The sequence below is a fragment of the Carcharhinus amblyrhynchos genome, chromosome 8 (assembly GCF_965287045.1).
Source record: "Carcharhinus amblyrhynchos chromosome 8, sCarAmb.v2.hapA, whole genome shotgun sequence".
Lineage (NCBI taxonomy): Eukaryota > Metazoa > Chordata > Chondrichthyes > Carcharhiniformes > Carcharhinidae > Carcharhinus > Carcharhinus amblyrhynchos.
Window position 1 is genome coordinate 34,474,492 of NC_137331.1, and position 21,981 is coordinate 34,496,472.

Here is a 21,981-nt window from a genome sequence, read left to right on the forward strand (position 1 = left end):
GTTGACACTGACCACTGTGTGAATGGGTGAAATTGAACCAACAACGTGGTAAAACATCCCGAAGCCCATCACAGGACTGTTCATTGAATGGATCATAGAATCCCTGCAATGCAGAAAGAGGCCATTCAGCCCATCGACCCTGCACCAACCACAATCCCACTCAGGCCCTGTCTCCATAACCCCATGTATTTACCTTACTAATCCCCCTGACACTAAGGGGCAAGTTTGCATGGCCAATCAACCTAACCTGCACATCTTTTGGAATGTGAGAGGAGCACCCAGAGGAAACCCACGCAGACATGAGGAGAACATGCAAACTCCACACAGTCACCCGAGGCCAGAATCGAACCCTGGTCACTGGCGCTGTGAGGCAGCAGTGCTAACCACTGTGCCACCGTGCCGCCAACATTATCAGGTGCCAAGGGGACTACTTTGCCCTGAATAGTGTTGAGCGTTAGCAGGTTAAAATCGACACTGAGGCACCTAAAGTGTTATTAGTACAATTGGTGGAACGCTTGGTCAAAGAGATGGGTGATGGTCGAGAAGGCAGGGGAAAGGCACTAGGTGGAATGCTCATTCAGAGAGCTGGTGCAGACATGATGGGCCAAATCACCTCCCTCTGCATAACGATTCTGTAACTTGTATGTTGCACAGCTTTCCAAAGTAACTTTTCAGTGTGTGTCTTTATTCATATAATCAAACCATCCTTACACACATGTTTCAAAACATTTTCTTAATTTGGAATCAATTCTATTGCAGGGTAGTAAAGGCGAGAAAGGCACTCCCGGCCCCCCTGGACAATACGGTCCTGTGGTAAGCATGTGTTTTTCAAAGAATAAAAAGGAGCAGTCATTTTGTAAAATGTTTTTATTTGTTTGACGTAAAAGTTTAATATTAATCTAGGTTTTCTAATGATAACACTCGTTGTAATAATGTTAGTATTGCTTCATTCAGGTCAAAAGTGTTTTCCCTGGCTTTTCCTTTTCCCTGGGATATGAATATTGATGATTAGGTCAGCATTCATTGCCAATCTCTAATTGCCCTTGGGAAGGTGAGCCTCCTTGAACTACTGCAATCCATGTAGTGGAGGTACACCCACAGTGCTACTGGGAAGGATTTTGACCCATTGACAGTCAATATAATTCCCAGTTAGGACAGTGCGTGACTTGAAAGGGAACCTGTAGGTGGCGGTGTTCCCATATGTCTGCTAAGTGGTAGTTTGGAAGTTGTAGTCGAAGGTGAGTCACTGCAGTGCAGCTTGTAGATGGCACACTTTGCTACCACTGTGTGTTGATGGTGGAGTGAGTAAGATAATGGATTCAAGGCAACTACTTTGCCCTGAATGGTGTTGATCTTTTTGAGTGTCAGAGTTACACTCATCCAGGTAAATGGAGAGTGTTCCATCATAACCCCTGACCTGTGCCTTGATGGTGATCCTGAAAGAATGCAGTTAATACCAGCAGTATTACAGGACTGGTAATTGGAACAATAAGAAGTCTTGCAAAACCAGGTTAAAGTCCATCAGGTTTATTTGGTAGTAAATGGCACTAGCTTTCGGAGCGCTGCTCCTTCGTTGTGAGACTTCTTACTGTGTTTACCCCAGTCCAACGCCAGCATCTTCACATCATGACTACAAGTGGAACAGTAACAGCCATTCAGCCTCTTGAGCCCGTTCCCACATTCCTGATTAAACTTTATCCTAACTCCACCCGTCTGTTTTGGTTCCATATCCTTTTCCTTCCTTGTTGAGCAAAAGCCTATCTAAGCACAGATTTTAATTTGTTTAACTGAGCTAACATGTTTGAATTTGATTTGATTTATTATTGTCACATGCATTGGTGTGCAATGAAAAGTATTATTCCTTGTGCACTATACAAAGCATACCGTTCATAGAGTACAGAGGGGAGAAGAAAAAGAGTGCAGAATGTAGTGTTACAGTCATAGTTAGGATGTAGAGAAAGGTAGGTCCATTCAAAAGTCTGATGGCAGCAGGGAAGAAGCTGTTCTTGAGTCAGTTGGTACGTGACTTCAGACTTTTATATCTTTTTCCCAATTGAAGAAAGTGGAAGAGAAAGTGTCCGGGGTGTGTGAGGTCCTTGATTATGCTGGCTGCTTTTCACAGGCAGTGGAAAGTGTAGACAGTCAATGAATGGGAGGCTGGTTTGCATGATGGGCTGAGCTACATTCATGTCCCTTTTGTAGTTTCTTGCTGTTTTGGTCAGAGCAGGAGCTGAGATATATCCGGAAAGGATGCTTTCTGTGTATTACTTTTAGTCGGATGGTGTTCCACAGTTCTTTTCTCCTAACTTCACTCTTCAATGGTCCGCCTCTCGTTTTAATGATACGTCTCCTTAGCCTAGAATCTCCCACTATTAAAAGGCTTCCCTATGAATCCCTTTCAGAATCCTGGAATTCCCTGCCCAGCATCACATGGACTTCTTTCTTTCTTCTATAGAAACGTTTTCTGGGCTATCACCACGACCAACCCCATCCTCCCAGTTTCATAGAATTCCATAGAAAAGAATCCCCATAGTTCAGCCTGTTGAGTCAGCATTGACCAGAATCCCATCCAGGAGCTATCCCCATAACTCCACATATTTACACTGCTAATCTCTGGACACTAGGGGCAATTTAGCATGGCCAATCCACCTAATCCGCATATCTTTGGACTGTGGGAGGAAACCAGAGCACCTGGAGGAAGCTCACGCTGATACGGGGAGAACGTGCAGACTCCACACAGACAGTGACCCGAGGTTGGAATTGAACCTGGGTCCTTGGCGCTGTGAGGCAGCAGTGCTTGCCAGCGTGCTATCTCAGGCACCCCTCCACAGTTTTGGACTTCTGACACCATCCCCTTGCTCCCAGCAAGCCTCAGTGCCTCTCCATCCACACTGAGCTCCAGACCCTGTTTAGAATTCTGAGCCTCAGGGCCCCCAGTGACTCTCCACAGCACCTGCCCCAACTCTGACCTTCCCAACTTAATACTCAACTCGCAGCTGCAGCCATCACCCATTGGCAAGCTGCAACAGAGCTGGCCTCAACATGATTTCCAGTACTGGCTGAGCCTACAGTCTGAACTCTCCAAGGTCAGGCAGGGTGAAGAGATAGAGAGAGAGAGAAACAGAGTGAGGTGGAGGTAAGGGGAGAAGAGTTAAGGTGGGAAATTATAGGCCGGTTAGTCGGACTTCGGTTATTGGCAAAGTTTTAGAGCCCATTATTAAAGATAAAATCACAGAGTGCTTGGAACTGCATGATAAAGTAGGACTGAGTCAGCACGGCTTTGACAAGGGGAGGTCATGTCTGACAAATCTGTTAGAGATCTTTAAGGAAGCAACAACGAAGTTAGATAAAGGAAAACCAGTGGATGTGATTTATTTAGATTTCCAGAAGGCCTTTGACAAAGTGCCACATAGGCGACTATTAAATAAGTTAAGGGCCCATGGTGTTGAGGGTAAGATCCTGGCATGGATAAAGGATTGGCTGACTGGCAGAAGGCAGAGTGGGGAAAAGGGATTTTTTCCAGGACGGCAACCGGTGACTAATGGTGTGCCTCAGGGGTCAGTGCTCGGATCACAACTTTTCACAATATCATTAACAATTTGGAGGAAGGAACTGAAGGCACTGTTGCTAAGTTTGCAGATGATACAAAGATATGTAAAGGGACAGGTAGTATTGAGGAAGCAGAGGGACTGGGATGGGTTAGGCGAGTGGGCAAAGAGGCAGATGGAATACAATATGGAAGAGTGTGAGGTTATGCACTTTGGAAGAAGGAATGAAGGCATAGACTATTTTCTAAATGGGCAAATGCTTAGGAAATCAGAAATGCAAAGGGACTTGGGAGTCATTGTTCAAGATTCTCTTAAGGTTTACGTGCAGGTTCAGTCGGCAGTTAGGAAGGCAAATGCAATGTTAGCATTCTTGTCGAGAGGGCTAGAATACAAGAGCAGGGATGTACTTCTGAGGCTGTATAAGGCTCTGGTCGAACCCCATTTGGAGTATTGTGAGCAGTTTTGGGCCCTGCATCTAAGGAAAGGGTCCAGAGGAGGTTCACACGAATGATCCCTGGAATGAAGAGCTTGTTGTATGAGGAACGGTTGAGGACTCTGGGTCTGTACTTGGAGATTAGAAGGAAGAGGGGGGATCCTATTGAAACTTGCAGGATACTGCAAGGCCTGGATAGAGTGGACATGAAGAGGATGTTTCCACTCGTAGAAAAAACTAGAATCAGAGGACACAACCTTTAAAACAGAGATGGGGAAGAATTTATTCAGTCAGAGAATGGTGAAGCTATAGAACTCTTTGCTGTAGAAGGCTGTGGAGGCCGGGTCATTGAGTGTCTTTAAGACAGAGACACATAGGTTCTTGATTAATAAGAGGGTCAGGGGTTATAGGGAAAAGGCAGGAGAATGGAGATGAGAAAAATCAGTCATGATTGAATGGCGGAGCAGGCTCAATGGATCGAGTGGCCTATTTCTGCTCTTCTGTCTTATGGTCTTATGAAGAGAGGTGGGGAAGAGAGGGGCATAAATGTAGGGGAGGAGGGTGGTCGTAGGAGGGGGAGTTGTGGAAGGACAGGTGGGAAAATGAAGCAGGGAAGTGCTGGGACAAGGGAAAGAGTGGGAAGAGAGAGAGGGGAGGCAATGTGAGAATAAGGGAGGAGGAAGATGGAGGAAGAAAATGTCCACAATCCAGAGTAGGAGTGGGGATTTTCAAGGGTTGGGCGGGGAGGTGGTGGTGTGTGGGGGGGGCGGTTTGTATATGGGTAGGGGTGGTTAGCAGATGAAAAAAAGCTCTGGGAAGCTGTGGGGGCGGGAAGCTGTGGCTGGATTGGTGCGGGGATTGGGTGGTGGGTGGGGAGTCAGTAGCTGTGCTAGTAATAAGTTATGAAAATGTAACTCCAGTTTATTAGCACATATATTGAAACAGAGTCTGCTTTTTAATAGTTAGCTCAACTTTAGGCTGGTTGAAGCTAGAAAAAATTAGAAATATGGAGGTCAAACACTGAACATTTTCGGTGTCTGAGTGCTCTCAATAAGCGATTTTGCCAGGTGCAAATGTTTGTGCACTCCAGTTTGGAGTAATTGATGACAATAATGTCAGTTACGCTACTTGCAATGTTAGATGTTAGTTAAATGATTGCTCTTGAGTGCAAATGTCAGTTAAATGTTAGCTTTTAAGCGCAACTGATGTCAAATGATGGTTAGATGATTGCCTTTGCATGCATTTGATGTCAAATGAACGGAGTAAACACACGTAATACAAATGATGTCAAGATCTTCTGGCAGGGAATAGTGTCATGATAGAATATGGAACTCACTACCACAAGGAGGCAATTAGCATTTAAGAGAAAGCTACATAAATAACTGAGGATAAAAGGAATAGAGGTGTATATGGATAGGGTTAGATGAAGAAGGATGGGTGGAGGTTCATCTGGAGCATCGACATGGACATGGACATGGACAGGATGGCATGGTGGTTAGCATTCTATCTCACAGCACCAGGGACCCTGAGTTCGATTCCCGGCTTGGGTCACTGTTTGTCAATGTGGAGTCTGTACATTCTCCCCGTGTCTGCGAGGATTTCCTCCGGCTGCTCTGGTTTCCACCCACAGTCTGAAAGACGTGCTGGTTCGGTGAATTGGCCATGCTAAACTCTCCCTCAGTGTAGCCAAACAGGGGCCGGATTGTGGCAACTTGGGGATTTTCACACTAACTTCATTGCGGTGTTAATGTAAGCCTTCTTGTGACACTAATAAATAAATAAATCTTGGGCTAAATGGCTTACATTTGTGCTGTAAATACCATGTGAGATTAAGTTGGAAGAAAAGAATCTGAGTATTAAGCATACAACAACAGCTCCTATTTATATAGTGCCCTTAATGTAGTAAAATGCCCTGAGGTGCATCACAGAAGCATTATAAACAAATCATGACATCAAGCCACATATGGAGATAATTAAGTCAGATGACCAAAAACCTGGTCAAAGAGATAGGTCATCATTTCATTACACTTGAGCACTTTGACCATGTTTTGTTTCTGCTTTACCTGCTTATAGGGGGAACCTGGAATTCCTGGAAGAAATGGCCTCGTAGGATCACCTGGTTTAAAGGTAAGATGTACATAGAACGCGGTGCTGGCAAAGCAGAACTGTGGCCGAAAACTAGCTCCAGTTTAGAATTCCAATCCCACAGCTTCCATTCCCACTCCAAACCAAACATTTCTCAGCAGATTAATCACTTGTTTATGAGAACTGATCTGGAACCTTCCTCGGGGCAGGACAGGTGCCTGGGTTAATAAGGTTTGTACATTGGTCTTTTACAGTCTATTTTTCAAGTCTATTTTAAACAAATGGACTGCACTTTGGAAACAGTGAGCTGTGCCCGAAGGTATTTTGCATAGTGGAAGAGGAGGCACAGATGGCATGTTTGTACACTGTGCAGCTGTGTGCTATAGCTGAGTGGGAATAAGTAACAAGCAGCCGACTGAAAGAAAATTTAAAGAGGGGAGAACACACTGGCATTAATATTCCTCTTAAAGTTTTAAAGTTTATTTATTGGTGTCACAAGTAGCCTTACATTAGCAGTGCAATGAAGTTACTGCGAAATTCTCAAGTCGCCACAGTCTGGTGTCTGTTTCAGATACACTGGGAGAATTTAGCGTGGCCAATGCACTTAACCAGCACAGGCCTACTCCCGTCTTCTCCCTCTCCCGCCTGTTGTGTGCTATCTTCTCCTGCATAAAATTTATTAGTGTCACAAGTAGGCTGACTGTGTAGGTTACGGTGAAAATCCCCTAGTCGCCACACTCCGGTGCCTGTTTGGGTACACTGAGGGAGAATTTAGTATGGCCAATCCACCTAACTAGGCTGTGGGAGGAAATCGGATCACCCGGAGGAAACACGTGCAGACACAGGGAGAACATGCAGACTCCACAGTGACAGTGACCCGAGGCTGGAATTGAACCCAGGTCCTTGGTGCTGTGAGGCAGCAGTGCTAACCACTGTGCCAACGTGCTACCTGCAATGGGTTTTCGTCATTTTATAATTGAGCACTACAGTATTGGGTTAGTCGTTTTTTCCTGAGTTGCTTATATCCAGCTGGTAACCCCAATTATCTTTTAGTATTTGCTCTCATGAAGAATCAGTGTTCAAGTAAGTCAGAGCAAAATATGATTGTTGGCTGGGAGCACAGTCCACATTGTGGTTCTCCAATTGGATCAAGGAACTCTGTCACAAGGCTTTTGGCAGCAAGAACATGTTTTTTTCTGAAAGACTGAATGTGTTGGTTCTCTCATATGTTTGGAATAGGTGTGCTACATTTTAGGCCTGAGACTGAGGAACCTGCTGCTACATCATAGAAATCATTAGAAGAACTTTAGGATCCCTATAGTGCAGAAGGAGGCCATTCAGCCCATCAAGGCTGCACCAACAACCATCTCACCCAGGCCCTATCCTCATAACCCCACAACCTTGCTAATCCCCTTAATACTAAGGTGCAATTGAGCATGGCTTATCAATCTTACCTACACGTCTTTGGACTGCACATTGAGTGGATGAGGTAGATAGCATTGTTTCACTTTGGCAAAGATAGGTAAGTTCTTGAGGAAGAAAGCATCAGAATAATGGCTGGAATTTTACCAGAACAGAATTCTCCGTTGGCCACAGACAGGATTTTATGAGCCTCACTTGAGTGATGTAGGATGAAGAAAATGAGACTTGCTTGGATCATCAACATCGATGGTTGGGTTGAATGCTCTGTTTCAGTGCTGTGCCTCATCTAAATTTATCTAATCCATCAACTTTTCTTCCATTAATAAGATCAGGTCATAGTTCCTCTGACTTTTTTTCTACTGATTGTAGCAATGATACTGGGTTTATCATTGTTATAACCTGGGATTGTAATAAAGTTATTCTGATATTTGTGAGGTTTACTGCATGACAATCAAAGGCACAATTTGTTATGAAATAATGGGGGGGATTCTCCAGCCATTCACACCTGTCCTGTTGCGGTGAACAGAGATTTAGCTGAGCGCCAAATTCTCCATCCTCTCTGGCAGCGACGGTAGGGTGTGAACGGCCAGAGAATTCCAGCCCACTGCTCAGATCAGAAATGTATTATTTCAATTGAACAATGTCCCTTGTTGATGCTGTAGATGGGATAACATTAGAAAAGAGGGAAAAGTAGGTCATGAGGCTTGATGCTATATCATTTAAACAGCCACAATTCCTGCCCTCCACTACTTTAACAACTGCCTCCCTGCACTGCATGGAAAGTCTAGGTCAGTGCTCAATAGATTTTTGTGGTGTCTTCCCACGTTATTGCCTCAATAATTGCTGTGAAGTACATGGTAGTAATCACTGAGAAACAACAGATCCTGAGGTTTCCGAGCATTCATAGAATCATCAAATCCTACAGTGCAGAAGGAGGCCATTCAGTCCATCAAGTTTGTACTGACCACAGTCCCACCCAAGCTCTATCCCCACAACCCCATTCGTTTGCCCAAGCTTGTCTCCCGAAGCTAAGGGGCAATTAAGCATGGCCGATCCACCTAACCCGCACGTCTTTGGATTGTGGGAGGAAATCCATGCACACACGGGGAGAATGTGCAAACTCCGCACAGACAGTAACCCAAGGCGGGAGTTGAACTTGGGCACCTGGCACTCTGAAGCAGCAGTGCTCACCACTGTGCCACTCACATTGTATTGGCCTCTCCTCCCTCAAATCTAAAGCTGCGAATCTACCTGCATGGACTGTTCTATCCCTGTGAATGCCTGCCTGTCTCTTTTTGGTGATATTGAGGCAGTCCTGCTGAGGTGCCACTCTGATTTTGTGGGTTTGGAAATGGAAGGCTGCCTCTTGATGGCAAGGACCCACCAGGCACTACCGATGAATCATGAAACTGAGTCAGGATTGTGGTGAACTTAACTTCGACATGGAGAAAGCAAGCACTTCCTGGCATCAACTATGACTTTCAGATGGAATTTACAATTCTGATAATTTGATCCTGAAAATCTTGGTGATGGTTCCAATTCTCTTCCTCACCTAGTGGTGCACAAGGGCAGACTTTCATTTGTTTCCATGGCTAATAATTCCTGGAACAGGTCGCTAGTCTGTTACCAGGGGCTTATAGCTTGAGGGGTGCCACTCCACACTTGAAAGGCTGGCACAGCATTTAGCTTTGCAGCCTCACAGTGCCAGAGACCTGGGTTCAATTCCAGCCTCAGGTTACCGTCTGCGTGGAGTTTGCACATTCTCCCCAGGTCTGTGTGGCTTTCGTCCGGGTGCTACAGTTTCCTCCCACAGCCCAAAGATGTGCAGGTTAGGTTGACTGGTCATACTAAATTGACCCTGGTGCAGGTCAATTAGCAGGGTAAATATGTGGGGGAGGGGAATAGGACGAGTGGGATTATGGTCAGTGCAGTCTTGATGGGCCAAATGGCCTCTTTCTGCACTGTAGTGATTCTATGATCGAGCGTGGCTGACCAGTTGTCTCTCTCACTCTTACCACCAGCCATTGACATGTTTGGAAGGATTTGCAGGTTGATATTCAACCTGTTTGACCGTGTTATGAATGCACCTTCCTTGGAAATCAGGTCCTGGAGCGGGACTTGAACCCAGCACTTCTGGCTCAGAGGCCAGGATGCTATCCACAAGAACTTTGACGGTAGCAGGATTGAACAGAAGTCTGTCATGAAAAGACTAAGTTGGGTGTGTAATAGTCAAATGATTCAACCAGAAATGATGCATAATAAGTTACCTTTGTTTTGATGTCCAGTAATTTGAAGCTTCCAAATTTCTTCCATTCCACAGCCTCTGCCCACCTCAGGCTATAGTTTCTTCCCTTCTGAACTAAATTAAATTATTTTCTCATACTTAATTTACAAAAAGGACAAAACTTTAATTCAGCTTCACCTCTGGTCTGGATTTCCACTGAGACCAAACTCTGCATTTTCTTGACCCTATTCACACTAGAACATTGATGCAAAGGGAGACAGTTACCAAAGCTTTTCCTCCTGTACTCATCAGGACAAACACCAAATTTCAAATGATCTTAACATTTTATACTACAGGAGAAGGGGTCCTGATTGATTGGCAATTTGTCTCTGACTGAGACATTGCCATAGAGAAAGCAAGGGGAACGATAGGTTTTCTGGGGATTCAAACATGTGCAAGGTTTGAATGCTTTCCTTGTGTTTGTAGTGAATGGATATTACTTCTGGCATGTGCAAATGAGCCACTTACAGGCTTGATTGATTATCTTAAATTGGTTGTTGGTTTAGTGATCAGTTCTCTTATCAATCAGATAATCAGTCAAATGTAATGTGCTAAGTTACACTTGCTGGAATGACATACGTTCATTGGCAGGAACCTATGGTCTGCAAACAAAAGGAACATGTTCAAGCCTTGCACCATTTTTGAATTACCCAGGAGCTTGGGGAGCCTATGGTAACACCTCACCTCTTTCGCCATGGTGACGCCTCAGCTACCTCAGTTAACCAATCAGCACCCTTTTCCCCTGTAGTGTAGATTGTTCTAATTAATTGAAATTTGGCATTCTTGTGTCTCACTGCTCTGTTACTAGTCTTTCATAGCTCTAGTTCTTTCCACCTACCCTCCATACTGAATTTCTGTTCTTACACATTCTCTAAGTTTAACCATAAAACCCCAAACTGCAAAAGGAGGACGTTTGATCTGCACTGACTCTCTGAAAGAGCAGCCATCACCTCAACTATCACGCCCCCACCATGCCCCCTTCCTCCCCCCTCAACCATCCCTATAAACCCGCACATTTACCACGGCTAATCCACCTAACCTACACATCTCCGGACACCTAAGGGGCAATTTAGCATTGCCAGTCCACCTAATCTGCCCACCCTTTTGAATGTTATCACCATAGTTTATTCATTACTTTGTATCCATTGTTTTGTTGGCTGACTAGTTTTTTCATACTTCCCACCATTCATATAGAGATGAAGCCTCGAGCACTGCAAGTCTGGATTGGCTGTAAATCTCTTTGGAAAACGATACCTCTTAGACGTTTGGGACACAGAATGTTGACACGGGCTGCATCAATAGTAACAAGCTCACACTGTTGATCTTATGCTCACCAAAGCGGAAATACTTGACTGGATAATTCATCAGTGCACCCAAGCAAATCATGATGCCAATCTTCTGAGCAGCTATGTGGAATTTAAACATTCAGTAAATTCAAAATATCCAAATCCCCTTGACTCCACCTCCACACAACGAAAAAGAACACCCTTTAAATATGATTGCACTAAATATTTAAATTCCTATTTTCTTGTTAGAATACATGATAATTTTTTTGAATGCCAATCAAATCATCTGTCAACCATGTTGTCTTGATTGTTTTAAATGAGTCTGACTTTACTCAGGTAGATACAGGGAGGATGTTCCCATTGGTGGGGAATTCACAGTCTGAGGATTTAGGGTGGAGATGAGGAGACACTTCTTTACTCAGAGTGGTGAGCCTGTGGAATTCATTACCACAGGAAACAGTTGATGCCACAACATTGAATGTATTCAAGAGGCGGGTAGATATAGCACTTGGGGCGAATGGGATTGAAGGTTATGGGGAAAAAGTAGGATTAGGTTATTGAGTTGGACGAGCTACAAGCACAGCAGGCTTGTAGGGCCAAATGGCCCCCTTCCACTTGTATCTTCTACGTTTCTATGAATGTGTTCCACAAGGATAGGTGTTGGGTCCATTGCTGTTTCTTGGTTTTATTCATGTTCTCATGTTGTAGGGGGAACAATCTGCAAGTTTGCTGAAGACACTAAGCATCTGCATTAAAACTCTGGTAATAGTTCTTGAGCATAAACCAATTAACTCAAGAACAGCTTCTTCCCTGCTGTCAGCAGAGTTTTGAAACATCCTATCATATATTAAACTGATCTTTCTCTTCAGCCTACCTGTAACTGCAACACTACATTCTGCACCCTATCCTTTTCTTTTCCCCTATATATTCATGGATGGTATGCTTTTCTGTACAGTACACAAGAAACGATACTCCTCATTGTATGCCAATACATGTAACAATAAATCAAATCAATAGGAGGCAACTACACATCAATCTGAATGTGCTTGTGACTGGCAAATGGCACTTAACTTCTAAAAGATGCGATGATCTGCATATAGGCAAAGTGAATCCTAGACTTGTATACAATCTTCAGAAAAAACTGCTGAAGCTGCAGAGACTGCAAAGGGAGGGGATGGTCTTGCGGTACTATTGCTAGTCTATTAATCCAGAAATGTTCTGTGGACCCGGGTTCAAATCCCACCATGGCGGCTGGTGAAATTTGAATTCAATAAAAATGTCTGGAATTACGAGTCTACTGATGATCATGAAACCATTGTTAATTGTCGGAAAAACCCATCTGGTTCACTAATGTCCTTTAGGGAAGGAAATCTGCTGTTCTTACCTGGTAAGAATTGTAATATCATTTTTAATAATAAATTATAAAATTATAAATCTCTGTACAAATAATTCTTGCATGTGAATCCAGAACCACAGCAATGTGGTTAACTCTCAACTGCCTTCAGGCAACTAGGGATAGGCAATAAATGCTGGCCAGCCAGCGATGCCCAAGTCCCATGAATGAACAAAAACAAATATCAGAACATTCGAAGACCATAAGATGTGCTGCAAGTGGCCTGGACTTTTGGTTGGTTTCCATTTTATGTTAAATATGGATGGGTGGAGACATGGAGGGATTTGAAAACAGTATCTCATTCAGTGGCTTGTTTCAAATTTTAGCTGAATAATGTTCCCATGAGACTATGGTTTTCGGGTGGGATGAAGAGGAGTTAGTGTGATGAGATACTGAAGGGACAAGTATCTTGTCCATCATTGTCACTGATATGTCATCCTAATCTTGGCTAGTTTGTTAAACTCAGCAGCAGTGGAATTTAGAGTCAAATACTCCCTCAGTGAATTAGAGCTGGCTAAGTGGATAGCTCTTGTGCAAATGGGGGACTCATAATTTTGCTTCTTTCACTGTGGAAACAAAATCCCTCGAGGATCTTAAAGCAGGCATTAGACCCCTTGTTAACATATACAAGGAGTGATTATACCTGAATGATGTTGCTCTCACACACTCTGCACCAAAGCTTTGAATCCCATCGACAAATCATTACTGGAAATGGTGAGTGTCACATTATGAGTGGGGAGTTGGCAACTTCAGTAATCATAATTTTCCACTTGCATAACCACTGCTGTTTCCACCGAGCAGGATTTCTGTTCCCCACCAGACAAGGAAAATGAGAGCCATAAAGCAGATGTTTCTTTCCCTGAACTTATTAACAGTTGCGGCAAAATTGAACACTTCCGTAAAGTAACTGGAGCACACAGTCTGAAATCCCAGAAGATTTTCTGTTTTCCGTGAAACTCGTGGGAGTTTCAGGTTTTCGGCAGAAGTTTGGAAAACATCGTAAACAGTGCGCGCTCAGCAAGTATCACTGCAAGGTGAAGTTAATGAAGAAAAAGAGTGGAACAAGTTGACTGTACGAAAACTTGCCTCTTCAGAACCGTCACCTGAAGGATGGTGCAGGAGAGGCAGTGCTGGCTGATGGAGGCCAGGCTGGTGGGGGCTGCGGAGGAGTCTGTAATTCACCAACGGGTTGGAGGAAGGATGTGCGTTTGTCAGAAGAACAGCCAACTGAGCAAGTCGTGGGATGTGGGTAGTAACCAAGGTTACTGCACAAATTGGTAGTACATTTAATCATCTTTGTAAGTAATTGCTTTTAATTCAGGCATTTGAAAACTGAAGCAGATAAAACTCACTAGAAATGGGATGCTAGATTCTGTACTTTTGCAATGTTAATGGTCTGGTCTATTTAATTGAGTGGGATGGTAGGTTTCATTAAGATTCTCATAAATACCACCCCACCCTCCGCCCAAATTATAACTCTATTTGATATTTCATAAGGAAGGTTTTCAATTACATGGTGGTTAAAAAGTAGATAGGAGAAAACTATCATGCGTACGTATGCCCTTGTTATATTACTTGTCAATCTCCAGTGAAAACATGGAATCCCTACAGTGCAGAAAGAGGCCATTCGGCCCATCAAGTCTGTACCCAATTTAGTATGGTCAATCCGCCAGCCTGCACATTCTTGGACAGTGGGAGGAAACCTGAGCACCGGGAGGAAACCAACGCAGACATGGGGCGAATGCGGCAAACTCCACGCAGACATTTACCCAAGGCCAGAATCGAACCCGGGTCCCTGGTGCGGTAAGGCAGCAGTGCCAACGTGCTGCCAAATTATTTACACTAATTCAGATGATGTGCACCATTTTATAAGGACTAACAATTTCCACCTTATGTTGAAAGTTTCAGGTGTGCTTTAAGTATTCTCTTGGCCCCAGCAGTCCAGGTCACCCTCATAAACAAAATAAGCAATAATGACAATCCAAACTACCCACTGTTTAATTAAATGATCATATAATCAGGGGATGTGAAAATAGGTCAATCTTTTCTGATCTGAACTTTGCCAGCCCACCATGCCTCTCCCCAACTTCCCACCCACACCTCTGGGATCTTATTGAAGGTGGCTGGGGATGTGATATGGGGAGATTTGAATTCTGCTCCAAGCCACCATCCCCCGACTGTCCATCGCCTGACGATACTCTATTGAGTATAAAGGGATGATGGTGGTGGTATCTTGGATATACGTAATGGTTCCGGATCTATGACTATATTAGACTGTTGTTTGACTGTTCTGTGGTACAGTTCTCCCAATTTTGGATACAGAAGCGACAGGGCAGAATTGCCACCGTTATTTCTGCTGCTAAGGTTGGTGTGAGGTGGTCCATCTTTCCTTCTGGACTTGGTATCGGGGTTTGTTACAACTCAATGTCTTGTCAGGCCATTTCAGAGGGAACTTGAGGGCTGTGGATCTGGAATCTCATGGATGCCAGACCAGGTGGGGACAGCAGATTAGCGAATAATAGAATCCCCACGGTGCAGAAGAAGGCTAATACGGCCTACCGAGTCTGCACTGACCACAATCCCACGCAGGCCCTACCCCCGTAACCCCACATATTTACTCTGCTAATCCCTTGACACTAAGGTCAATTTAGCATGGCCAAACAATCTCATCTGCACGTCTTTGAACAGTGGGAGGAAAACGGAGCACCCGGAGGAAACCCACGGAGACATGGGGAGAACAGACAGTGACCCATGGCCAGAATTGAACACAGGTCCCAGGCACTGTGAGGCAGCAGTGCTAACCACTGTGGCACTGTGCCCCACAGATGAGCTTTTGCAGCAATTAACAATGGTTCCATGGTTACCATTACTGAGTCTAGATTTCAGTGAATTCATGCTCCCAGAGCATTTTCCTGGGCTTCTAGATTACTAGTCCGGTGACATTCCTAAGGCAGTGCCTCCCCTGATAGATTATAGATTGCTTCAATAAAGCCTTGATAAAGGCAAAGGTAATTTGAAAAGATTGGAATAATATCTGAAAGGAAACGTGTTTGATTTAACCTGAACTGCTTTTGGATGAATGCAAAGCAGATATTTGTAAAGATGTTAAACAGAAAATAGACAAAGAATTCTTTGTTGTGTACACACTGTAGAACATTATTGGTCTTATAGGAATATGGATCACTGGTGAAAAATATTGTTCATTTGCCAAGATCAATGTTTTTATTCTATCAAGAAATGTTAAGCCAAATTCAGATGTGACCTAGAAATAAACCTGTGCAATATAACTGCACACTTTAAATGTGAATGAAAAATGTACTTATTTCATAACCGTGGACAAAATAAGAGTCCTGAACTTCAGAACTGCCTTGACAGCTTTAATCCATCCATCAGTACAATTATTCTCTATTTTGTGGAACCAAGCATTGTGGTTTGCATAAAATTACTGAGAACTGCAAATCACTGCTGCGCACAGTTCATGTCATTCAGGTTGTTCAACTTTAGAATCTCAGAATCCCTACAGTGCAGAGAAAGGCCATTTGGCCCATCAAGTCTGCAATCCTATTGAGGCCCTATCTCTGTAACCTCACATATTTACCCTGCTAATCCTTCTGACCTACACGTTCGTGCAGAGAAGGTTCATGATGTTGCCGGGACTTGAGAAGCTGAGTTACAGAGAGAGATTGAATAGGTTAGGATTTTATTCCCTGGAGCATAGAAGAATGAGGGGAGATTTGGTAGAGGTGTATAAGATTTTGATGGGTATAGATAGACTGAATGCAAGCAGGCTTTTTCCACTGAGGCTAGGGGAGAAAAAAGCCAGAGGGCATGGGTTAAGGGGAATATTAGAGGGGGGCTTCACGCAGAGAGCGGTGGGAGTGTGGAATGAGCTGCCGGATAAAGTGGTAAATGTGGGGTCACTTTTAACATTTAAGAAAAACTTAGGCACGTGGATGAGAGGGGTGTGCAGGGATATGGTCCAAGCACAGGTCAGTGGGACTAGGCAAAAAATGGTTCTGCATAGACAAGAAGGGCCAGAAGGCCTGATTCTGAGCTGTAAATTTTCTGCGGTTTCTATGGGACACTAAGGGGCAACTTAGCATAGCCAATCCACCTAACCCGCACATCTTTAGAGGGAATATTTTCAAAGGCAGCGGGGAAAGAATTATCCTTGTATGACAGAGGTTCAACAGTAAAATGATGAAATAATCCTTACGATTAGTAAGTCATTTTCTCTGCATATGCTCCTGTTGATGTGTTTACACACACACATGTTTATATTGGTGTCCACGTCCAAGTCCCACTCCATACACTTGAACACATGAATTAAAGCTGATGCTCCAGTGCAGTACTGAAGGAGTGCTGCACAGCCAGAGGTGCCATCTTTTGGGTGGAATGTTAAACTTAAGCGCTGTCAGACCTCTTGACCCTTCAGCTATGTGCCTGACTGCTCCCTCCCTAAATTAAGAGGAAACACACACCCTTGGTGTAAGTGGGCACAACTTTGCTGCATATTTTTTCCCAGGGCTGAAATGGCTGCCACAAGAGGACACAGGTTTGAGGTGCTGGGGAGTAGGTACAGAAGAGATGTCAGGGGTAAGTTTTCCACTCAGAGTGGTGGGTCCGTGGAATCGGCTGCCGGCGGTGGTGGAGGTGAATTTGTTAGGGTCTTCTAAGAGACTGTTGGATGAGTACGTGGGACTTAGTAAGATAGAGGGTTATAGGTAAGCCTAGTAGGTAGAGATATATTCGGCGCAACTTGTGGGCCAAAGGGCCTGTTTGTGCTGTAGTTTTTCTATGTTCTATATTAACGTTTCCCCACATCGCTGTGATGAATAGAACAACTGTGATTTGGTAGTGATGTGTGGGCTGTGATGTATCCATCTTTACTGACGGTGCCAGGTTTTGACCACAGAAGGAATGGACAACTTCTAACTCAGGGTTAGGGTCCAATTTTACAATGTGTGTTTATAAAAATCATTTCTCGAATTCTGCCTTGTTGGAGTCTGTTAAATATGTTCCTTTGTAATTGTGACAAAAGAAAGTGCTATTCTTTGGAACGATTGTTTTGTTTTTGACAATAACACAAAGATTTCTTCTCTCCTTCAGGGAGAAAGTGGAAACCCAGGTTTGCCAGGGAGAGATGGACACCGTGGAGCACTGGTAGGACTGTAGCATATCTCAGTCACAACTGATTCCCTCCTGGCTTGATTCTTTCCTTTGTTCTCCTCTCCGCTCCCTCCTCGGCTTCCCTTCCAAACAATGGTTATTGTTGTAAAATTGCTCTCTTGGTATCAAGCAGGTCTCCAGTAACCTGGTGGTTACCCTTCCTGTCTGAGCCCTTGGTATTGATTGGTCTTGGGTGATTTGGTTTAGGGAATGCTGGGAAGCAGATTTGACACCACATTTAATCATGTATTAAAGCAAAATGTACACCAGGCTGGAATTCTGTTGTTGAGTCGAGTGTCCCAATGGCGGGGTCAGAAATGTCATTGAATCATAGAATCCCTACAGTGCAGAAAGAGGCCATTTGGCCCATCGATTCTGCACCGACAACAATCCCACCTGGACCCTATCCACTTACCCTGGCATATTTATCACACTAATCCCCTGACACTGAGGGTCAATTTAGCAGGTCAATCAACCTAACCTGCACATCTTTAGAGTTTGTGTGTTGGAACTTCCGCTCGTAGGTGTGACGTCCAGCCAATTAGATATTCTTGGATGGGTTGCCTGCCCAATTGTGCAGCGGGAGGCAGGGAGGGAGTTGATAACCCCGCCACTAATGAGCATCTGACAGACAGACATTCATTCTCTGCAATGCAGCTGCTTCAGTCGAGCTGCGTGATGAGTCGATGCCTTGAGATCACAGAACCTTCTGATCTTTCTCCTTTTGGATATCCCCAACTTCTGCTTCTATCTGCTATTCTGGAGTGATATCTCAGAGCAGACAAATATGTTTGCAATACGTCCCTCCCAAGTTCGTCTCCAGTCCGTCGGGGAGATCCTGTTTCGTAGTGATGCCAGCAGCAGATACTCACACCCAATCAAAGTGGCCCAGACTTGCCTCCTGTGACTCTTGACCTGCCATCCGTCGTCATCGAACCTCCCTTCACTTACCCCCTGTTACCCTGAACTCTCAGGACCACATCATTGACTTTTCCTCTATAACCCTTTGGAATTCTCCCTTGGCAACATAATGGTTTTCTTGGCTGACCCAGCACCCTGAGCAAATAATGGAAAATTCTGCCTTTGCTTTCAATCCCCAGTTGAATATTCATTTTCCATTAAATCTAAATACCGTTGTCCTCCAGTGGGCAACTGGGAATCTATAATGAAAGAAAGGAGTTTTAATTATGTTAAAAGATGTATTAATAATGGATCTGAGCCTAAACAGGGATCGGAAATCTGTGGTCCATGAGATTCTAACAACGTGACCGGATTTGCCTCAAATATTTACTACCCCTCTTCCATATTCAAGGTCACAGTAAGAAGTCTCACAACATCAGGTTAAAGTCCAACAGGTTTATTTGGTAGTATGAGCTTTCGGAGCGCTGCTCCTTCATCCAACACCCTTGGTGGACTTTAACCTCGTGTTGTGAGACTACTTATTGTGCCCAACCCAGTCCAACACCGGCATCTCCACGTCATATTCGAGGTCAGTGAGTGTTGTATATTGGAGATTGACGCTAGGGAACACGGCGGGTTAAACGTAACAAAGCTTTATTTACAGGGTAGGGTTCACTACATAGTTACTTCATTACTCTGGCAATTTCCTGTGCTGGCAACCTATGACACTGTTTCTGGTGAATACAAGAATATATTAATATACATTGCTTAGTGCAGCTACCAAGAATCAGTACATATACAGAACAGTTATTTGGGATCCAGATCAGTTTATATGAAGCTAGACTAGATTCCAAAAACTTTCCTATTTTGGCATTAGTCTGAGGATAGTATGTTTCACTTCAGTTGTGATTTTATTGACACACTAGGAAACTTTTATGAAAACAATTTTTATTTTAACAACACAGTTTACCAACAACAAATGAATTAGCTTAACCTTTAACAATTGAACAACACTTAAACATGACAAGATACAATCTTTAATTGCTAACCTATCACTTTTAGTTCCAATCAAGCAATTTTTCTCTGAAAGACTTAAACCTTTCCTTAGAATTAGTTAGCAAATCACAGGCATACTTGCTTTAACCTGGGTTAACAGTCTTGGAGTTTTCAGAAAGCATCTAGAGAAAGAGACACTTCTACCAGCTCCAGGTAGCAACTGCCCTTGATTTTAATATGAACATGAAACTGCTTTTGCCTAAAAGCTTACTTCCTCACATTTCTGGTTTCAAATTACTCTGTCCCTGTCAATCAACCTAATTAAAACTCACATGTTTATATTAATTAAAAAACACCCCAATAAGCCTTCTGCTGAGATAACCACTTACAAAAACTCAAAAATTTGTGAATATAGCCCAGCCTCCTATCCATTGACTGTGTCTAAACTTCCCATTGCCTTAACAAAGCAGCCAGCGCAATTAAATACCCCATGCACCCTGGGCATTCTCTCTTTCACACCTTCCTCTGGATAAAAATACAAAAGTCTGAGGTCATGTGTCAAACAACTCAAGAACAGCTTCTTCCTGCTGTCATTAGACTTTTGAATGGACCTACCTTGCATTAAGTTGATCTTTCTCTACACCCTAGCTCTGACTGTAACACTACATCCTGCACTCTTATTTCCTTCTCTATGAATGGTATGCTTTATTTGCATAGCACGCAAGAAACAATACTTTTCACTGTATGTTAATATATGTGACAATAATAAATCTAATCAAATCAAAATACATGGCTAAAAATGAGTAATTATCTTGCTTTCCAAACAAACTGAATCTTTGTACAAATGCACTGAATCTTAAAACAGTCCCACCTTAAACATAAAGTATATCAAAATAGCACAGTATCATCCCACAGTGAGCATGCACTATGAATCTGTACCTATTTCTTCACAGTAAAATGAAAATACATTATTATTTAGTCATTAGTTTATATTTTACATGGTTTTATGCTTATCAGGATGATTAGAAACAGTTTTTTAAGTTTATTTATTAGTGTCACAAGTAGGCTTACATTAACACGGCAATGAAGTTACTGTGAAAATCTCCTAGTTGCCATACTCCGGTGTCTGTTCAGGTACACTGAGGGAGAATGTAGCTTGGCCAATGCACCTAACCAGCACGTCTTTGGACTGTGGGAGGAAACTGGAGCACCCGGAGGAAACCCATGCAGACATGCGGAGAATGTGCAGACTCTGCACAGACAATGACCCAAGCAGGGAATTGAACCCTGGTCCCTGACGCAGTGAGGCAGCAGTGCGAACCACTGTGTCACCCCAGTTGTCAGTGCCCTACTTTCCATTGTGAGTCTGTGTAGATGAGCTGGGACAGGTTGGTCAGTCTACACATACAGCCTGGTCCAGTAGCAAATAGAAGCAGAAAATTACAACTTGCAAAGAGATCATCTGGTCTCTTTTTTTTATAATAAACGTTACATTTAATTTCCTGTAAATGGAAAGCAGGTATTTGAACCATTTTTACTACACTAAAGGATCTTCGAAAGCCTTGACAGCTGACATATTTGAATAGGAAGCTCAGCGCATGAATGAGAACAAATAACTAATTTCTACTTAACATTAAAATGACTTTAATAAAATTAATAACTAATAATGAGAACATTAACCTCAGCCCCACATGCTGAAGAGTAACAGTGGGTGCTTTCACATGCTATTGAACTGAATGGAAAACTTGGATTCCAGATTATTCATTTTGTAAAATTGCATTCCTGGCAGTGGGCGTAATCTACCTGGAGCATCTGATCGGGAATTCTGATGCATGGTTCTCACAACTTTCCACTCTCAGTAGAATTGCCTAGTGAAATCACAATACTAGGATTGTCATTTCATAAAACTGTTATGCAAAGATTTGATTTATTATTGTCACATGTATTCATATACAGTGAAAAGTATTGTTTCTTGCACGCTATACAGACAAAGCATACCGTTCAGAGAGGAGAGAGTGCAGAATGTAGTGTTACAGTCAAAGCTAGCGTGTAGAGAAAGATAAACTTAATGTGAGGTAGGTCCATTCAAAAGCCTGAGGACAGCAGGGAAGAAGCTGTTGGTACATGATCTCAAACTCTTGAATCTTTTTCCTGACGGAAGAAGGTGGAAGGGTATATGTCCGTGGTGCGTGGGGTCCTTGGTTATGCTGGCTGTATTTCTGAGGCAGTGAGAAGTGTAGACAGTGTCACTTGATAGGAGGCTGGTTTGAGTGATGGACTGGGCCACATTCACAACACTTTGTAGTTCCTTGCGGTCCTGGTTAGAGCAGGAGCCATACCAAGCTGTGACACAACCAAAAAGAATGCTTTCTGTGGTGCATCTGTGAAAGTTGTAGTGGACATGCCAAATTTCCTTCGTCTCCTGAGTAAGTAAAGACTTTGGTGGACTTTCGTAACTATAACGT

The 21,981-nt window shown here is 43.4% G+C and overlaps 1 protein-coding gene across 1 annotated transcript in view; it reads left to right on the forward strand.

The window, feature by feature from the left end:
* Positions 1-21,981, forward strand: part of LOC145346939 (uncharacterized) — a 99,804-nt gene that overhangs the window by 22,984 nt on the left and 54,839 nt on the right. Inside the window, exons 9-11 of the mRNA XM_080194816.1 lie at positions 760-813; positions 6,055-6,108; positions 17,561-17,614. Coding sequence (XP_080050942.1) covers positions 760-813; positions 6,055-6,108; positions 17,561-17,614 — 162 coding nt within the window. The remainder of the gene's footprint in view (positions 1-759; positions 814-6,054; positions 6,109-17,560; positions 17,615-21,981) is intronic.